Source organism: Miniopterus schreibersii (assembly GCF_964146895.1).
Source record: "Miniopterus schreibersii genome assembly, chromosome: 11".
NCBI lineage: Eukaryota > Metazoa > Chordata > Mammalia > Chiroptera > Miniopteridae > Miniopterus > Miniopterus schreibersii.
Window position 1 is genome coordinate 46,540,589 of NC_138111.1, and position 20,956 is coordinate 46,561,544.

The 20,956-nt window shown below is 39.9% G+C and overlaps 1 protein-coding gene across 1 annotated transcript; it reads right to left on the reverse strand.

Annotated features, from left to right (window-relative positions):
- Window positions 1-10,221: 10,221 nt before the first annotated feature.
- DMAC1 (distal membrane arm assembly component 1) lies at window positions 10,222-11,581 on the reverse strand. Its single transcript, XM_081151390.1, has 2 exons — window positions 11,265-11,581; window positions 10,222-10,503 (listed from the first exon to the last, which is right to left on the reverse strand). Exons 1-2 carry the CDS (start codon window positions 11,536-11,538, stop codon window positions 10,439-10,441), a joined length of 339 nt encoding a protein of 112 aa, XP_081007516.1. The 5' UTR covers window positions 11,539-11,581; the 3' UTR covers window positions 10,222-10,438.
- Window positions 11,582-20,956: the final 9,375 nt, after the last annotated feature.

Here is a 20,956-nt window from a genome sequence, read left to right on the forward strand (position 1 = left end):
ATGCAGAGACTTGGAGGTGAGAGGATGACTGAGAGACAGCAAGAAGTGCGGTTGGAACTCTGAGCAAGAGGGAGTGTGTGAAATTGTTAGCAGTGAAAGGGCTCCAGAATGTTACTGGCGACTGGACCTCTTGTTCAGCAACCTCAGTATTTGAGTTCTGGCTAAGAAAGAATTCAGAGCTAAGACTCAAATACAAGCAAAAATTTACTTAGAGAGTCACAGAGGTAGAGGAAGTGCTCCGTGAAAGACGTGAGCCAGCTGAGCTTCATGAGCTCAGGAAATAAGTTACAAAGGCAAAAGAAGGGCCCTTGGAGCTTAGGAAAAAGAAAAGCAGGGAGAACATGCCTGGGGGGAGAAGAGGAAGGGCTCGGTTGTGTTGCAGAATGGAAGAGAGCTTACCCTGGGGAAAGATGGGGGTGGAGAAAGACAAGGGCATGCTGTGCTGGGTCCTCAGTCCTGAGGGTTTTTATCTGCTCTCTTAAGGCTGGGATCTTAGGGGAGGTCCCAGGAGAGAATCTCAATAGAATATTCAGCAGCTTTCCATATGTGTCCTTTTAGGGTGGTGGTCTCCACTGATTGGTGGGTGCCAGGGCAGAGGTCATTCGTCATGGAAGCTGGTCCTGATGGCAGCCATGGCATGGCTCCTCCTGGCCTTATTGCTTTTCTGGGCCTGAAGCTGAAACACAACTGAAGCCTAGCTGTTATCTCTAGGGCTTAATGATTAAGGCAGTGATCACAGAAGGCTTTATTGAGTAAGTAAAAATGTCAGCAAAGTGCACCTTGACTAAACAGTGGCCTACAGAGCCCAGGTAAGATGTACCATTGTCTCCATTTGTTAAGAGAAGTAGTGGCTGTGCTCCTGAACCGCTGGGGCTCTGAATAGGATCTTTGTGGAAGGAACTGTCGTATTTCAAGTCAGAGGTCAGAGGAAAGGGAAGAAGATTCATAGAACAGTATGTGAGCTATCGGCAGAAAGAAGGAGCAGACTGATGGCCTGTCCTCTAGTTCAAAGGATTCAGAGCTAAAAGTCTTATTTAACAAGATTATCTGTTAGAAAGCAAGGCCCAAGGAATCACTATATTTACTCAAGGATCAGTATCATAGTGTTCCTTTTGCAGAGCCACACTGGACCCAAAGGAGACTGTCTAATATTGCACAGAAACAGGATAACTTGGGAGTGCTTAGATTTGTGGTACCTAGCAGCGCCTCTTAGATGGGTGACTCCATTTCCTGAGTTGCACTGCATATGTTTGAGAAAGTACTAGATGGGAGATGTGGGCAACACTGGCATGGTATTATGTACAATTTCAGACTTACATATCCAGTTATTTGATCTACATGAAGAAGCTGTGAGATGGACAAGACAGCTAAAATCATCCCCCCTTTTCAGATGAGGAAGCAAGACCCTCAGTAACTGGTGGGGAAAGGATTCAACACAGGGGATTCATTTAGAGCTCATGCCAAGGAAAAGCATGTCAGTGCCACCACTGACTTGGTGAAATAGCATCAGGCATCCCAGGAAGCCAAAGCTGCTGTCAGCTGCCCTCCTACCCCTAGCCCCCAATATACTTAAACCAAATCATAATAAAAGGAACCAGCAGCTGGCACTTTTGAGAGCCAACTCTGGAGCCCCCTCAGAAAAAAACTTATTTCTAGGTAGAGTTTATTGTTTCTCTTTTTAAAAATTTCTATTTGCTGTTTATTTTTAAGTTACATTTCTAAGTGAAATATTTTAAAGTAAAAAATTGGGATAAACTTTGCCAAATTACAGAAAAAAAGCATGCCTTGAACAATGTGCAGATTTTTAAATTTTTAAGTTTTGCCTTCCTGGCAGCTGCCTGTGAGGCACGGTGTGACCAAAAACACCCAGTTCCACAGACACTGGTATAGCAGCCCATTCCACACCTCCAGATCCCGGTCCCCCATCAGCTGGCAGGAGCAGAGGTGATGCATTAATTATACTATGCAGTGCTGTCACATTGATGATCATTTGTTACTGCTTAGTACATCACAGTCATTAAATACACACTCTGTCCTCACAAAAGCTGGTGGGTAAGACTATTCACGTTTCCCAACTAGGAAGCTGAGGCTCAGTGAAGGTAGCTTGCCTAGAGACAGACGGCTTCCAACAGGCTGATGCTAACAGCACACCTTTTGCCTGCATGGTCCTAGTCCCTCTGAACTTCAGGCTCCCCCAAACAGTCCATGCACTTCCCTCTGAGGGTAGCAAATGAAAATTCTGTTGTGTTAGGAAAGACTCAACCTAAACTGCTTCCTACTCAGAGGTTGGATTAGAATAGACACATCTTCTTGAATTCTTTCAGAACTAGTGTGAAAGGAGCATTCTGCAAAGGTAAAGAAGACCTGAGCTCACAGGATCAAATTTGCTTCTTACTCTTGACCGCAAAGTCCCTCAACCACCTGAGGCCACCTCCATTTCTTCCTCTGTCAACTGGGAACTGTGGGGGATGCTGTGCCCAATCTCTTGGGCTGCAGTAGAACTAAAAATAGGAATAAAAGTGTGTCTTGTCAACTGAAAACTCCCTACAGATGGGGTTAGTGTAAATTTTCTCATCTAAAAGAAAACAATGCTGCCAAAGTGGTAAATTCTGCTCGAGGAGTTGACCTCTCCCTGCCACGTCTAATAACTCGACAGCAAAGGAAATGGGTTTGTGCAGCTGAAGGCACAGAGAAAGGACCATGTTTTCCTAAGTCACAAGGAGGGCCTGACTCTGCTGGCGCTGCCAGCATGTGCCGAGGTGTCTCTGAGCTCGCTCAGCAGCAGGTGTTGGCGGGCTGGTGGGGATGGAGAGCGAGCCGCCCCCGCGCCCCCCGTTTGCCTGTCTCTCACTTGTCAAGGATTTTGACAGGCATTTTGCAGTTCTCTGTCACACTAGCTTGGCTACACAGCATGCTGCTTAAAGCAACCCAAGTCTAGGAACTCTGAGAATTCCCCCTTAGAGTTTCTGCCTCATGACAAGCCTGGGTCTGAGTGTTGGTAACCCATCCTCTTGACATGCGTGTGTTATGTTCATTCTCCTGGTGGGCAGCGCACAGCTCCACAGTCTGCCCCACTGGTGATTGAATTTTGCTCTGGGTAAAATATCAGGCTCGATTTCTGTGCCTATTTAATAAGATCTAAAATGTCTCTTGTTCTTGTTCCTGTGTTTCTGGTGGGTAACCCTTCCTTATGTCCAAGTCACTTGTTAAAGTGTCTGTCTCTCCCACTAGACTCTCAACTTCTTGAAGCAGGGATCCTGCAATATTCCTAGCACACCTCACAGAGTGCCTGGCCTATGACAAAGGCTGACAAATGCATATGGAACCGAATCTCACTACAGTGCATTGGAGGTACCTGGAAATGGTATTGCCCCTGAAGGAAATGAGGCCTTATTTCTTCGAGTTATCAAAACATTTTTGGCGATAACAAGACCAGAATCTAGGGCTTGCACCGGTAGTGGCTTCTGGTTCCAGGCTTCATGGCTATTTCTGTAGTTGGCCATTACAGTGAGGAAGTGACCTTTTGGGTTTTATTATGTCCACTCAGATACACACACACACACACACATACACAGAGGACCACCATGACCACCACGACCACCATGACGACCAATCCTAATCTTTCCTTGACTCTCCCTATTTTTTTGAATGCCTGAGCAGTTATGCAGGCTAGGAAAGGGAAGCCACATTTCACGCTTCAGGGAGTAATCTGATCATGAGAAAGTCAGGAAGGACTCCTTCCCTCCTGTAGAGTTGTTTGGACAGGTGTACTGATGGGGGTGAGGGGGTGCTAAATATCTGTGAAGCATCAGGCATTTGTAGCTTCAAGATGCTTGGAAGTGAACCTGCAGGAGCAATGGTCTGATCTGTGACAGCTTCACACGATCATTATAGTGGATGCATTTTCAGATTTCTCTTCATTCCCCACTACTATCTCTGTCCTTAGAATTGGACAGTGTATCTCCTTTATACAGAGAGAGAATCTTAGTGCTGAAAAGGCATTTAGAAATTACCTAGTCTGGTCTTCTGACTTCACAAAGGGTAATATTTATGTTCTAAAGGTTAAGTGACTCGCTCAAGAGCGTTTTAGGAGCTGGTAGCAGAACTGAGATTAGAACCTATTTCTCATGGCTTCAGTCAGATATTCTTTCTACTACATTAAAGCTGAGCTCTGCTGTACATACATCAATCAGATTCAAGTACACTAGAGGTTCTGAAATTTAAGTGTTTTTTAAAAATATTTCAATTACAGTTGACATTCAATATTATTTTATAATAGTTTCAGGTATACAGCATAGTGATTAGACATTTATATAATTTACAAAGTGATGATGCCCAATAAGTCTAGGACCCACCTGGCACCATACATAGTTATTACAATATTATTGATTATATTTCCTATGCTGTACTTTAATTCCCCATGACTATTTTTTAACTATCAATTTGTACTTCTTAATCCCTTCACCTTTTCACCCATCCCCCCAACACCCCTTCCATCTGGCAGCCATCAGTTTGGTCTCTGTATCTATAAGTCTGTTTCTGTTTTGTTTATTTTGTTCTTTAGCTCCTGCATATAAGTGAAATTATATAATACTTGTCTTTCTCTGTCTGACTTATTTCACTCAGCATAATACCCTCTAGGTCCATCCATGTTGTCGCAAATGGTAAGATCTTTTTTTTATGACTGAATAATATTCCACTATATATATATATATATATATATATATATATATATATATATATATAAAACACATCTTCTTTATTCAGTTGGCTATTGATGGGCACCTAGGTTGCTTCCATATCTTGGCTATTGTAAGTAATGCTGTAATAAACATAGGCATGCATATGTCTTTTTGAATTACTGTTTTGAATTTCTTCAGATAAATACCCAGAAGTGGAATTGCTGGGTCATAAGATATTTTTAATTTTTTGAAAAATCTCCATATTGTTTTCCATAGTAGCTGTACCAGTCTGCATTCCCACCAACAGTGCATGAGAGTTCCCTTTTCTCCACATCCTTGCCTACACTTGTTGACTTATTGTTGACAGCCATTCTGGCAGGTGTGAGACGATATCTCCTTGTAGCTTTAATTTGCATTTCCCTGATGATTAGTGATGTTGAGCATCTTTTTGTGTCTATTAGCTATCTTTATGTCCTCTGTCCTCTTTGGAGAAGTGTCTATTCAGGTCTTCTGCCCATTTTTTAAATTGGATTGTTTGGTTTTTTGGTGTTAAGTTGTATGAGTTTGTTGCATATTTTGGATATTAACACTTTATTGGTTATCTAAAGGGTTAAAATAACCAGAATTTGTTAATAGATCACAAGTAAAGAATGAGAATAAAGACACTCGTAGATAATACCATAGTTCCTAGCTTGGCCAGCTGATGAGATAAAAATGTTATGAACAGAGATAGGAAACAGAGGAGGCAAAGTAGGTTGAAGAAAGATAAGTGCATCTGGGACAAGTTGGAACTCTGCTGTGTGAAGACAGGCAGGTGGGAACCCCTGCTGTGGCTGGGAAATGGGGTCTGAGGTTCAGGAGAAAGATTAGTGGAAAGTCATGGAAGGGTATGAGCCTGCTCAGGGAGAAGTTCTTGTTCTAGATTAATGTGTAATTTGCTGTCAGAGTGATAAATGATATAACCTCAATTATTTTAAAAAAGGAAACCAAGAGATTAATGATATATGTTAAATTAAGGGATAACCAAGGAAAAATGGAAAATCAGGATTTAAAATTTCCAGTTTTGATACCTGGACACTTTGAGAGGGATGATAAAAATAGATGACCATAGCAAAAATATTTCCCAGTTCCCAATTAATACTCTTCTCTAAGCCACTACTGGTTTAGCACTTGAGGCCTAGGGAAATTCTTACCTGCTCCAAGCCTGTTAGCTCATCTGTAAAGCAGGGTTCACTCAACATAATGCTTGGCACATAAGAAGGGTGCTGTCACTTTTTAAATTTTAGCAGAGAACAATTTTGCTAGAAAACAGACAATAAAAACTACCCAAGAAAACCACTATTGAAAGAATAGGGAAAACAGTAACTGTAAAGACAAATGCTATTCAGATGGATGCTTACTGCTACTTCCAGGATACCCACAATGGCGGTGTGTATTTGGTCTGATATGCCACCTATTATTACTATGATTCTGCATAAACATTTCTTGTATTATTTTTCTATTGCTGTATAACAAATTACCACTAACTTGGCAACTGAACACAAATGTATTGTCTCAGAGTTTCACAGCATGACGAGATACTCTACTTAGGGCCTCACTGGGCTGAAACCACCGTTTTGGCTGGGGCTGTAGTTCTTGGTTCTCATAGGGCCCTCTTCCAAGCTCATGGGTTGTTGGCAGGACTCATTTCCTTGCAGTTGTAGAACTGAGGTCCTCATTTTCCCTTTTAGCAGTTGGCTGGTGATGACTCTCAGCAAATGCAGGCTGCCTGCAGTTCCTAATCACTGGCCCCCATAGGCAGTTCACAACATAGATGTTGGTTTTCTCCCAGGCCTGGGATGGACTTCTCAGGCATTCAGTTCCCCTCCTGCTTCTAATCTCTGACTTCTCAGGTAGGTCTCTGACCTCTAGGCCAAGATTTAATAGGCTTCTGGATATTGTCCCTATCTTAAGGTCAACTGATCTGGGACATTAATTTCAAAATTCCTTCACAGCATGATGTTTGATTGAATAACACCATGTTATTCAATCAATAACTTGTCTTTAGAGAAAAAAAGACATCACCTTTGTCCTGCAATGCAGGACGTGCACTTAGTACCCCTGTTATCTTCCGCGTTGTTGGGGATGAAGCGGGGTGAGCAGGATAATCAGGCTCAAGAATCAATGGACTATTACTTAGCATTGTAAGAACACCAACTTAATTATGATTTATGGGAGAAAATGGGTGTACACTAGGGGTCTGGGAACCTGGGGGTCATTTTAAAAATCCTGCCTACCACATTCCTGAAGTACATGCAAGTCAGTCACAGGACTAAGCAGTGACTTTTAGTGGCATTGCTGCATTTAACATTTGCCCTTTGGGCTATTTCTCTACACTCTATTTACATTTGAATGACACGTTGCTGAATATCTCTAAGGCACAGAGACATGCATTTGAAAGAATGACATATTTCCTCTGGGTGCTCTTAGGATACCTCTGAATGATGTGAAATTATAGGTCTTTCACCCTTGACTTTGTGCCCCTAACACCTATATAATCATTGAGTCAAGGCAAGGATTTATCTTCATTAAAAAAGAGTTTTCAACTCAAAATTGCTTAGTTCCTGACTTTAAGATTTGTGAAGTGTCTGATCACTGTAGTCCAAGCAATAAATCAGTTGAGGCCAAGGCTGGTTTGAGGGGGTACTTGAACATATGCTTGTCCTGAACATATATTTAATTTAGGAGCAATATGTTTTATATTGTCAAATCAACTGGCTTCATTCAAGAGGCCCCTAATTCAGACAGTGGCAGGCTGAGGAACCAGTAATAAAAAGGAGTGAGGAGCACATGCTGAATGAACTGAGGGTGGAGTTGAAGTATAAATTATGGCTGAGATGCTTAACCTGTAGGGCCACCAGGAACAGCTGTCTCTGCAGCTGGTCTCAGCCAGGTGAAATTCCAGAACCTTTTAGACTGATCTGTATTTGGAACACTCCAATGCTGCCAACAACAGTTGTCTCAGCAATTGGTCTAGGGAAAGCAAGACCCATCATCTCTCCCCCAACACACAGCAAGATCCGATGGTCAATTTATACTTGAGTCCTTTAATATGTTCAGACATGCTGTTAGCTGGTCACAGGATTCTAGACTAGTCAATGCAATATAGGAAAGAAACAAGAGATGGTATAATGATTTTCTTGATCATCCTGAGATACCTACATTGACAGTAGGTAAAGGTTGAGCTAACAGGTATCTTGGACATCATAAAAAATGTCAACGTTCACATGTATGTGCACATTTTGGTTTGTGTTACTAGGAAAACTGTAAGTACCTTTTAAATTACCCATTTTTTTACTTTTTCTCTTCTCTCTTTGCTAAAGGTAATTATGAGTCTTTATAAACTCTCATCTCCATGCAGTTTAGATTCTAAAGCCCATAAATCACAATTAAGTTGGTGTTCTTACAATGCTAAGTAATGCTCCATTGATTCTTGAGCCTGGTTATCCTGCTCACCCTGCTTCATCCCCAACAACGCGGAAGATAACGGGCACTAAGTGCATTGCAGGACAAAGGTGATATCTTTTTTTCTCTAAAGACAAGTCATCCCTAAAACAAACAGGATCTCTGACTTAGCACTGGTAGAAATCAAATTTTGCCATACGCTTCAAAAGAAAAACAACTTTTAACTACAAATTCTAACTTATTTTGGGGTGGATGAGGGGTAGTTATTCCCATGTAACTGCCTATAGACATGATAGAACAATACTTTGCTTACACATAAAGGGCCCCAAGTTGGAAAGAATGAGATATACTCTGGCAATATATATGGTGAGCAGGGAAGTTTATTTGGGAAAACATCTCATTTCCTTGCAGTAGAAATTCTGAGAAAGATGCTAAAATTGCTACATTAAGTTATTCTATTTATCCAGTAGGGCAAGTAAGTTAGATCTGTATTTTTGGTTTAACCTAAGAAAGTGTTGAGACTACCAGCTGTCCATCAGAATGGCTTGCCTTTTAAAGCAGGAATAACTTGCCTTCATTGATATTTTAGGGGATAAATGATCATGTATCTTGGACCCTCAAGGAGGTATTCTGCTTTGGGTCCTCTATGGTCCCCTCCAACTTAGTATGTCTATACTTATTAAAATCACATGAGTTGTGCATTTCACATAAACACCTTGTTATCTATGTTGAAATGTCTTTCTCAATTGCATAGATAATATATAGCATCACCCATACCATGAACTGATACAGATAATGCAAGAGTATTGCTGTCATTTGTGAGGCTTAACAGACAGGCATTTCTACATAGTACTAGAAAAAGTAACAGCCCTAAAGGTACCTGTTCAACAGCATCATTCAAAACACACACCGTGATTGGGAGCTGCATTCAAGAATGTATTTCTGCTCTGAAAAATAGTTACATACAGCTTTATAGAGAAGTCATGGTATATCAGAAAGAAAAAAAGAACTGGTAGGAAGCACAGACTTCTCTTAGATATAAACTAACTTAAAGTCCTTATCTCAAGCATCTCAATTTCATCACAGAAACATATGCAGTGCTTGTGGGGGAAAAACTTTTTTTTTTAAATTACAAAAGGTATTGAATTTCTCTCAAATACTTAGGCATTTAAGTCTATTATTGTAATGTTTATGTTTATGATTACCTGTTCCATAAAGGTGATTCTTCTCTCTTTGGAACCATCCCAGTTCTGAAGGACTAGAACAAAAACACCTAGAAAAGAACAAATCTCAGCTCTGTCACTGACTTGCTGAGTGGCCCTGGGCCAATCACTAGGACTCATTTTTTTAATCCTCACCCGAACACCTTTTCTCCATTGCTTTTCAGAAAGAGTGGAAGGGAGGGGGAGAAGGAGAGGGGGGAGAGAGAAAGGGAGAGAAAAACATCGATGTGAGAGAAACACATCAATTGGTTGCTTCTCAAATGCCCCCCCAACCAGGGCTGAGCCTGCAACTGAGGTACATGCCCTTGGCTGGAATCAAACCCAGGACCTCTTGGTCCACGGGCTGACGCTTTAACCACTGAGCCAAACTGGCCAGGGCTAAGACACTCTTAAGGTTCACTTACCACCAATCAAACAACAATCTCAGAGTAGGTGTGAGGCTCTTATAAGGTGACACATTTGATAATGATTTGGGAAATATGAGCAGTACACAGACACAGATACAGTTTTACATAATTCTGCATATTCCTTGATGCCTATCCAGAGTTAGGTTAATGAACAAGTGTTGACCCATTATGATAGAAGTAAAAAGAACTTACTTTAGTTCATTTTCCCATTTGGTTTATCCTTTCCTCTTTTTAAAAACTTACTGAATTCAGAGAAAGAGCAGGATAAAGGAACATTAATTTACTATTCCACTTAATTATGCATTCATTGGTTCTTATATGTGCCCTGATCGAGGATCTAACCTGTAATCTAGGCATATCGGGCGATGCTCTAACCAACTGAGGTACCCAGCCAGGGCTTTTCTTTCTTTCTTTCTTTTTTTAAATTATACTCTCCTTCCCCAGGTAAGACAAAGAAACTGTTCTGTTCTTTGAGGAATTTATTGGTCCTTGTGGAGCCCTAGAAGACCACAAACACTCATGGCCAAAGAATGCCAACTAATGTTTGTCTTTTCAGTCTTGTAATATCTGCAGAACTGAAGTATGTCAGTGTCCATGTGTCTGTCCAGGACATCCATAAGTCCCATGCTTGCTCTGTGTGTCACGGGGACAGGGACGGATGACAAATTCACTGGTGGTACTTTCAAGCAACGCGGAAGGCCTTCCCTTTGGGGTCTGACAGGATGACTACACCCCAACAAGCAATGCCTAGGGAAAAACAACAGTACATTATGTGGATGTTGCATTTTAGTTTACCAAGCGCTTTCATATATGCCATTTTATTTAACACTCACAACACTCCTAGAAGATATAGAAAAGTGAAGCTCAGAAAAGGGGAAAAAAAGTTAAGAAAAAAACCCACCCTTTTACCTCAACAAGCTAGAAATGAACTTAAAGGGAACTGATGTGGAAAACCTAAGAGAGGAAAACCTAAAATACGCTTCACATAATTGGTTTGAAGAGCTAAAAGAATCACTACATTTTACAGGACATCTTGACCATCACTTAGTATAGCTACAGATAAGGACTGTGGGCCACAAAACCTAGTAGCATACCTAGTACGTGGGCGTTGAACCCTGGTCTACAGTCTGACTTAAGAGCCCTTTCTCAGGCTTTCTCCAGTACCGGGAGGAAAAACATAGGCTTTCATGCCAGATAAACCTACGAGTAAGGCTAGCTGTGCCACATCTCCGGCGTGTCTGACTTGGAACAGGATTCTTTCTTCTCTGTGTCTTACTTTGCTCAGCAGTAAATTGGGACCACTATCTGTAACAGCTATTGATAAGATTAAAAAGACTGAGGCTAATAAGAGTTCTCAAACTGATTTTAAAAAACAGCGTTCCAAAACCTTTCACCGCCCCTGCATCTTGTTTGGAGCGGCTCCCCCGAGCCCAGCCCGAGCGCCCCGCCCTCGCCCCCGGGCCTCCGCCTCTCCTTCCCCTCCCCAAGGGCCCGGCCCCGACTCTCACTGATGCCGAAGACCATCTGCGCGATTGTCCCTGGACCGGGGGGGTATCCCAGCTTCATGGGCTTCCGTGCAACCCAGTACACGTACCCGCCCGCCCATATCAGCCCCGCCCCGGAGACCAAGCGACAGCTCCAGCAGTTGTTAAATAAGGGGGGCTGCTCTGGGGACGTCGGGGCTTCGGATGTTTGGAGGGGCGCAGGGTTGGCGGGAGGGGCGGCCTCAGGAGGCGCGCCGACCTTGACCGTCTCCAGAGGCTGGGACACAAAAGAACCCATACTCAGGAACTCAGCCTCAGTACTAGGAGCCTTCGGAACTGAACTGACGTCAAAGGCATGGCCGGAAAGCGAGGCGTCGGCGCGCGGCACCGCGGCGCCTGAAGGCCCCTGGGAAATGTAGTTCCGGCCCGCGTCGGGGAGGACGGGGGAGGGAGGCGGGGCTGCGCTCGCGGAGGGAGCGGTCAGCGCCTGAGGCTTGCCAGAAGCGCTCCCCGCCCCACCGGCCCAAATCCTCTTAGGAGACTGGCCTAGCCAACTCCCCAAATGTCTCAATTCTGAGACACCCAGACTTCTCCTCTAAGGAGTTTCTCATTGCCAGCAAGGAAAGGGAGTGAGACCTTGGGCACTTCACCTGTGTGGAGGCATGTGACTGTGACTCTAGAGTTGAGTTTTATATGTGCTTAACTGTGTGCTGGACGCCTTTGCTAAGCGATTGTCTGTATTATGCCATTTAATCTTCCCAACCCAAGGCGCTATCAGTTTCCTAAATTGGTTCAGTGACGTAATCATCGTTGAAACTCGTGTCTGTGGAAACAGTATAATTTCTTAAATGATACCTGTGCATATTGTAAAGGGACTACGCAAATATAATAAAGGTCTTAAAAATGGGTTTGAATTACCTGGACAAATACTTTCAATTTCTCTTTAGCTCTTTTTCTTAACGTCACGATCTCAGTTTCTTCATACCCACGGTATCGTTCCTGCTTTGAGGTCGCTGGAGAAAATTCAACTCAAAATCGGGCCAACAGATTTGAGGCGTTAATAAAGGATCTGTGCTTACAGGTTTTCCTTGAGCCTGGACTCCTAATTCTGACTGCTGCCTTGCCCGACTCTCGTCATCCGCTCCCAGCCTGTTCGCCTTCCGTTCCCTTCGGGTAGAATCGGTATGTGTTTCTTGGGCCGGGTTGCTCAGAGAGGACTCCAGAGGAAGGCATTTCGGGTTCAGAGGTGGTTTCTGTTAGAGGAGATAGGTGAAAATAGGATTAATTTCAGGTTTGAAACTTTCTCCTTTAGAATGGCTTAAAAATTAACAAGATAAAAATCAGTTCACTAATTTCACTTTTTAAAACATGATTTTGAGAAGACAAAAAGAAAGACAAAAAGAAAGTTATGGATAAATAGAAAAGAATAATAGAAGAAAATAACTTAGTGAGAAAGCTGGTTTGGCCTGATGCTTAATTTTAACACCCCCCCCCCCTTTTCCTCACACACGCGTCACTGTGTATAGTAGAAAGACAGAGGTTTGGGAAATTTGGGTTCTATACCTGGCTCTGTCACTATGAGACAGCCATATCACAATTTTTATTCTCTCTAGCTGTAATTACCTCATGTTTGAAATAAGGAGATTTGGAATAGGTGATATCTAACATTCTTTTCCTAACTTGAAAATTCTTTTATTTATTGAGAATCTCTCTTCAGATAGTGCCATATCAAATAAATATAATAGTATTTCACTTAGAGATTCATCACTTATGGCTGCTGCTTCTTGCTATGCCTGTTAAAACATTCTATAGTGGATGTGACTTCTCCTTATTTATGTGAAAGCATATCATTATTTGGCAGTGTTACCAAACATTTTGCTTACACACCTCTATGAATAAAAAATATTGAGCACACGATAGCATTTATGTATGCCTGTTTATTATTTAGAAATTATATATTAATATACTATTTTATTATAAGACTAAGAAAAAATAATAGAAATTGAAATTCCAACATTTTTTTACATCCCACTATCTGGAATTGTGCATTCCCCTGGATGCCATAGTTATTTGACATATGACTTTACTAATTTATATATAATTTAAAAGTTTATCTGTTTTTAGTGTGCTTATTACAGTTAAGAGTGCATGGAAAGGACATGTTTAATTCTCTAAACAAATACTATTAAAATAGCCCATAACATATTTTCCAAGTAACAGGCAAGTTTTTATTTTAACCACTGTTTTTTTAAAGTAATTCCAAAAGATGCACTGCTTCTCTTATGATTGTCTCCAATGAATGATTTTAAGATTTTTTTGTTATTGTGATAGCCTTCCAAAATTCAACAGTGGCTTCTATGGAACCCACATTTTAGAACTGCACATAGTACATGTTGAAATGGAGGTGTATTGTTTGGAAAATTATTAGAAAAGTTAAGATATCTCTTGAGATAAATAAAATCATAGGGTCTGAGGCCAATAAAAACAAGCAAAACTATAATTGGAGGAAGACATGTGCGTTTTGCTGGAAGTAAAAAGGAGGACAAGGTTGAAACCTAACTTTACGTTATTATTTCTGTTGTATTTATTCATTTTACTATTTATCTCTATAGTTCATTTTGGCAATTATGACTCACAGGCCTTATTACCTTTCCTATTAATTTTTAAATTTTAAAAATGAAAAAGGCAAAAGAAGATATATACTAAAAAGTGTCCTTCACACTGCTCTCCCCCAGCCACCCAGTTCCCCTTCCCTAACACAGCCAGTCTTATCAGTGTCTTATGTATATTTTTAGAAATGTCTGTGTATATATGTGTATTGCTTCCTCCAATAATTTTGGAGATCATTCCATATTAGTCGTATTAACTGGGCTCATATTGATAGACATTAATAGACTGTTTAGGCTACTTCCACTCTTTTACAAATAGTGCTACAGTAAATAGCCTTGTGCATACATCATATAATAAGCCCATAATTATATCTTAGAATATGTTTCTTAAGGGTAGGGCATTTATTACCTTGATGTACATTACTAATTGCTTTTCACAGAAGTCATACCAATTTATACTCTCACCAACAATTATGAAAACCTGTTTCCTCACCCCGTTCCTCCACACGATTATTGAACTTTGATCTCTGCCAGTCTTACAGGTGAAAACGGTTTAATTTTTTTTCTTATTTGAGTGAGCTTCTTAATATATGTTTAAGAGCAATTCATATTTCCTTTTCTGTGAACTTTCAGTGTATTTTGCCTATTTTTTTGTTGGATTGTCTTTTTCTCATTGACTTCTAAAAACTCTTTGTACATTAGTGAGATTAACCTTATGTCTGTGATATAAGTTCATAAGTGGGGTCCTCCCAATTTGATATTTGCCTTTTGACTTTGCTTGTTGTGCTTTTTACCATGCACATATTTTAAACATGTAATTGTGTATGTCAGTCTTGTCTTTTATGGCTTCTGAGTTTCATGTCATAAATAGAAAGGTCTTCCACTTTCTATGGTTTCCTACGGTATTTGGATCTTTTTATCCCCATGCTTCAAAGTTTAATACATTTGGAATTTATCTCATTATTAGGTGTGAGGAATAGAACCAGGCCTTTTTTTCATTTTCTTCTATCTGACTCATTTTTCTCAACACTATTTGTTAAGTAATCCACCTTTCCCCCACATACTTGCAATGCCGCTTTTTCTAAAATGCCATAGACAGGTGAATGTCTATTACTGGACTTCATACTCTGTTCCATGAGTTGTCTGCTTATTCATGTGACATTATTACACTATTTTAATTACTGAAGCTCTATAATGTGCTAATACTTGAACACTGCTTTCTCCCTTATCACTCTTCTGTTACAGGCTTTTCTTGGCTATTTTTATTTGTTTATTTTTCCACATGAACTTTTGACTCAGCCTGATTACTCTGACAAAATGATGCTGACATTTTTATTAGACTTGTGTGAAAATTGTAGTTTAATTTAGGGAGAATTGACATCTTTATGATGGTGAGTCATCCTATTCGAGGACATGAGATGCTTTGTCTTTTGTTCATATCTTACTTTGTATCATTTTAAAGTTTTTAAAAATAATGATCTCATACATTTTCTCTCTGACATTTTATCTTTTGTGTTGTTATTGAAAATAAGGAATTTTTCCTTTTGTTGTGTCTTCTAACTTGTTGTGTTTGAATACAAAAAGTCTATTTCCATATATCCTAATATTGAATTATCAGTGCCTGCTGGTGAACCTTTGATGTATGGTTGATAGTTTTCTTTTTGTGCAATCCCAGTTGACTTGTGGGATAATGTTTATGCCTATTTCATAAAAAGAACTTGGAAGCATTCCTTTTTTCCCTCTGTACTCTACAACAGTTAAAATATCATCTCAATTATCTGCTCTTTAAAACTTTTGTTAGAATTTCCCTGTGAAATTGTTTAGTCCAGGCACTTTATTATTTGGGGGAGAGGGAGAAAGGGGAAAGGAAAGTTCTTTGACCTTTCTCTATTTGTATTTTGGAAATCTTACTTACCTTAGGTTAATCAAAGTGCAAAACCATTTCTGCTGGAAATAGTTTTGGCAAGTTATACAATTCTGGAATATTGTCTATTTCATCTTGGTTTTCAAGCTTACTTAATGAATTGAGAAGAGTAGTTCCTTACAATTTCTTTAATTTTTTAAAATAATCTATTTGGAACCTGTAAATGCTACCTTTTATGTGAAAGAAAAAAAAAAGGGTCTTTGCAGATGTGATTAATTAAGGATCCTGAAATAGAGTGATTATGCTGGATTATCAGGGCAGGGTGTGGATGCAATCACAAATGTTCCTTTGAGTAACATGCAGAGGGAAATTGCACACAGTAGGGAAGGAAATGTGATCACTGAAGCAGAGATTGGAGTGATGGGGTCACAAGTCAAGGAATGCTGGCAGACACCAGAAACTAGAAGAGGCAAAGAACAAAATCTCCCTTAGAGCTTCCAGAGGGAGCACAACCCTGTCAACACCTTGATTTCAGTTCAGTGGTACTTACTTCAGACTCTGGCTTCCACAACTTTGAGAGAATAAATTTCTATTGTCATAAGCCACCAAGTTTGTGATAATTTGTTACAACAGCCACTGGAAACTAATACATGCACCTGATTAAACCTTTGTCCAGGACTCTGCACTCTGATTAACCTAAGGTAACACAGCAAAGTATAACCACTTGGGATAGCACTTTCTTTTCTTAAAGCTTTTTGTTTTACTCCACTATTTTCTGACATTGAATATTGTTGTAGGGAATTCTAAGGCAAGGCCAATTGGTTCTTTGATGTAAGTGACTATATATTTTTGCCTAGATGCCTAAATGGTTTTCTTTTCCATTTTTCTTCCCCCCCTCCCTCCCTCCCTTCCTCCCTTCCTTCCTCTTTTCCTTCCTTCCTTCCTTGCTTCCTTCCTTCTTTCAATAGTTGAAGTCCAATAAAATCTTTACTAGGATTATATCTTTGTTGACTATTCTAGTTCAGTTTTCCAGGCATAAATAATACTATATATATTTATATAGCATATCATATTTTAGAGACATATATTGTATATATCATCTTTATTTCAAGAATGTTTATCTGACTTACATCTTTTTAAAACATTGTTATTATATTGTTTTCTTATAACAAAATACAGCCAACAAACATTACTTCCACAAATTAGTCATTAAAGGCAAAAGTATAATTTATTAGATATTTTAAATAATGCACTCTCTATACAACAAAAAAGTTAAATTTATAAAAGTACCGTGATTATATAAACTGGTAATTAGGGAAAGAGCAAAACTGCTTCATTCCTTATAAAATAGAAATTTAAAGAGTTCTGTTAGTCTTAATGTTATCTTTATGTTAAAGTAGCAGGAAGTATAGTACCTATGGTTTCATCTAGGAAAGTATGTAATTTACAGACCTCATATGCATGAAAAAATTTGCATAACAAAATGAATACAGAGAGCCTTAGGCTTTCATTTTAAATTTGGTGTTGAATTATTTTTTATGACATTATTTTGTAGATTATTACATAAAACATAGTTCTGTAATTTATAACGCTAAGAAAAGTAATTGTTTCTTGAAAAAGATCTCTCAGTAGCCATTTGGGTTTTAATGGGGTTAACTGAACGCCTAAGAGTTTAGTGTCTACTAAATCTGGACTCCTTAGATTGAGTCACCAAATCAGATATGCTGAATATTTCACAGGGATTATTTCCTAAGTGAAGGGATCTGCCTTCTCTCACAAACTGACAGATTATGCACTTCTGTGCAGTATGGTGGTTTTCTGTGTGTTGTTGTTATTATGTATGAACTGTATTATTTCTCTTCCTTTCCTTTCCTCCTGTGTACTTTTCTATTATACTTAATTATAAGTCCTTTTGGAACATTCTCAAGAAGAATATTCTTCTAAGAATTCCTTGAAGAGAAGAAGTTTTAGAAATGGAAAATTAAAGACAACAAGACTGGGCATTGGTATATCCATGGCTTTCCGTCTGTTTGCTGCAAACTTCTGCCCGATTGGTGGTGTTAAAGTTTCTAGATGGGATAACAAGCTCCACAACTCTGATTTTTTTCCCTACAAAATCAGCATCTACCTATGGCCCCTTTTATTATGGGACCTTTTTGAAGACTGACCTTTTCAGCTTTTCATTGTCTGTTTTCTTTCCTTACTCTTTTATTCTTAGCCTCAAGGAATTCCACATGCCTCTTCAGATACACAGTTTTGATTGTCTGCTTGTTTATAAGTATTTAATCATCTTACTGAGCTTTGCTTTCCATGCATGGCTCTGCTAGCTTATCCTGGGACCGATGTAAAAAGGCCCATCCCCTAAATTTGTGTAGGCGCCTCTCTGACGGGCCTCTATTCCTAGAAGAGTAAAGGACTTGGGACCTTCATTGCTACCGCAGACGGCTGGAGATGCCTGCCAAGGGAGGGGACACCCTTGTCCATATTCTGCTGGGCTTTCACCTTTTCACACGCCTTTCTCTCTTCCACTTCTTCAGAATAAGCACTAGCTGCTGTGTGCAATAATCCATTTGCAGTTCTGGTGATAAATGGGCCTGTTCAGACCATATCAGCTCACGGGTTCAGAAAAATCTATGTCTACCTTTATGTGACAAGAAATTGCCTCTACATATTTCTCTGCAGCTAACAATCTGTTCCTCTACCTGGCTGATGAGTATGTTTGAAGGAGCTTGATCCTTGCCATCGACCTTGGGATGGGTGGTATCCAAAGAGCCATGGGCTGACGGTAACTTCGACACATACAGAGAACAGCAGGGCAGGGAGACGTCCTGCAGCCTGGGCCCTGTTGTGGCTCAGCAGAGTGACAGTCACATCACTTCTTCCTTCTGCACTGTGGACGGTGTCCATCTGTTCTTTAGAGATTGCCCTATTTCTTCAAGGATCCCGGTTATACACCCTGTCATATCTTCTTTCACTTTTAAACAAACCCTTTTCCTTTGCTATCTTATTTTTTCCCATTTGCTCGTATGGTGTTTGCTGTCTGTCTCCTTCATGTTCCTTTACTTCTGTACTTTATAAATTGGGTGGTTTCATTTCTTTCTCCCACTGCTTTTCTTGAGCTCTGAGAAATCATACTTTATCTTCTCCTACTGCCTCGTCATCTTGTCTGTAAGTTCTTTTACTTTTGCTTTGAGCTTTTGCTTCATGGAATTGATTTTTCCTTAAGTTTTTAAAATTTAGGGAGAAACATTTGGTCCTGATTTTTATATACTCCATGGCCATGTTTTTCTGAATAAAAATTCTGTTTATTTTTCCTGTTTCTCTCATTCTTTCACTTTTTACCTAGGGTATCTTTGTATTATTTTAGTTCCCTTGTTTATTAAGCATCTTTGAAGGAGTGAGTTTTTCACCTATTAAGGGCAGGTTTACATCAGAACAGAGCCGGACCTAAATTCTAGGCCAGTTGGGATTATCTCGTGGTTCAGGGAGTGGCATGTAGTTCCTGTAGCCTTCTTTTCTCCCCACTGAATGGAAAGGGAGCTTTTGAGTTTTCACACCCCAAAGGTTTTTCTTCCTACACTTCCACAGTGACAGCGTGCTTCGTGCATACATGGCTTCTTGGTGGGTTTTCTTATTTAACTCTACCTTCTTTCCTTCATGGAACAAAACTCAATCAATGGAACCTAGGGATTTAGGTTTTGCATCTCAAGGTGTGCCTCTCACATTGAAGAATTTTATAATGCCGACTCTTCTGGATATCTGCAATACCCTCGCTCCGCTCTCTCATCTCTCTAACACACTGGTGCAATCACCACTGCCACAGTGATTGTGACATACATATTGCGATGGAGCTTCATCAGCCTTGGTTCCCCCAGTCATTCTAATAAACAGACTGCTCTTCTTGACCTACTTTGGATAGGTAGGATGTGGGGGAAATAAACGATTTGAAGTAGTTATTTATTGTAGCACAATCTAGCCTATTTTGACCGATACAGTTGGTTCACTACTGAGCATGCTACTCTAGAGGTCATTTAGAAATATACGGAGGCATTTTGTTTGTCACAGTGACACTGTCCAGGGGCTAGTGATCTGGGATCCTAAATCCCTGATAATGCTTACAACAGCCTTGTGCAATAAAGATGGCTTTGCTGTAATGCCAGCAGTTTCCTCATTGAAAAACTCAGTTTATGGCTTGAAAGTATAGCTAGATTGCCTTCCTGGAATAAGTGTCCAGTATTAAAACCTTTCCCAAATTAATATTTTGGACATTTTTTGTCTTCTGTTTTAAGTAATTCAGATAATTTTAATTTTTATATATGTATTATTAAATTTTCTAAATATAATATCCATGAATGGACTGTCAGAGTTTCTTCATTTTTACATCACTCTCATACTGTTATTGGTGCTCAGTAAATATCTGTGTTTTTATTAGACTGAAATATCTTCTTGAGCTCGTGTTTGATAAAATGTTTTCCATATTGTGGGTGCACATTAGTAGAATGTGGGTTCCCTTTTATTTTCTGTAGTTTGAACTGACAAGAGACTTGGAAAATAAACAATTGAAAAAGACATTCCCTAAAGGTAGCCATCAAGTATAATAAGACTCAAGTCAAATGGCCCAGCTGTCACAGTAAAATACAGCCTATTGACTTCCTTCCCACTAGGGAAAAGCACAGCTTGCCACTTACCACAGACAGCTTGGAGAGAAAGTATCACCTAAGAACTGCAGGAAGGAATGTCCCGTGTAGCTGAAAGGCACAAAATAAATCTGGTTGCATGTGTCCCTAGTAGATAACCATGTTTTCATAAGAGGTGAGGATGGGCTATGTAATTATCTTACCTGAAGGGTCAGGAAATAAATAGTATTATAGTTAATATACTAAGGGGGTGAACAGCAACATTAAAAAGTTCATTAAAAAAAGATCAAGTACCAACTAGGTACAAACTCCCAGTAGGGAGGAGTGGGGAGGGACAGTGGCTTACACCAAGGTGAGCAGGATAGAGCCTGCCTTTCAGGCTTTTGGAATCTTATCCGGAAGCTAAGCATATACATAAATAAATCTAATAGCTGTAGATTGTGACAAATGCTATAACAGCAGTAGTAAGACAATTTAGTGAGAATGTAGAAAAGAAAATTGTTTCTAATTGGATGCAGGTAAATGAGTTAAATCCGGGAGGAAGAATACTTTAAGTTGAACCTTAAAAAAGCCCAACGTGTGGACTGCTGAATAATATATAAATAT

Coding starts and splice junctions, on each gene's coding strand:
- DMAC1 (XM_081151390.1), bottom strand. CDS start 11,538: ATGGGTTCTTTTGTGTCCCAGCCTCTGGAGACGGTCAAGGTCGGCGCG. Junction 10,504..11,264: donor GCAGATGGTCTTCGGCATCA/GTGAGAGTCGGG, acceptor GTTTTTCCCTAG/GCATTGCTTGTTGGGGTGTA.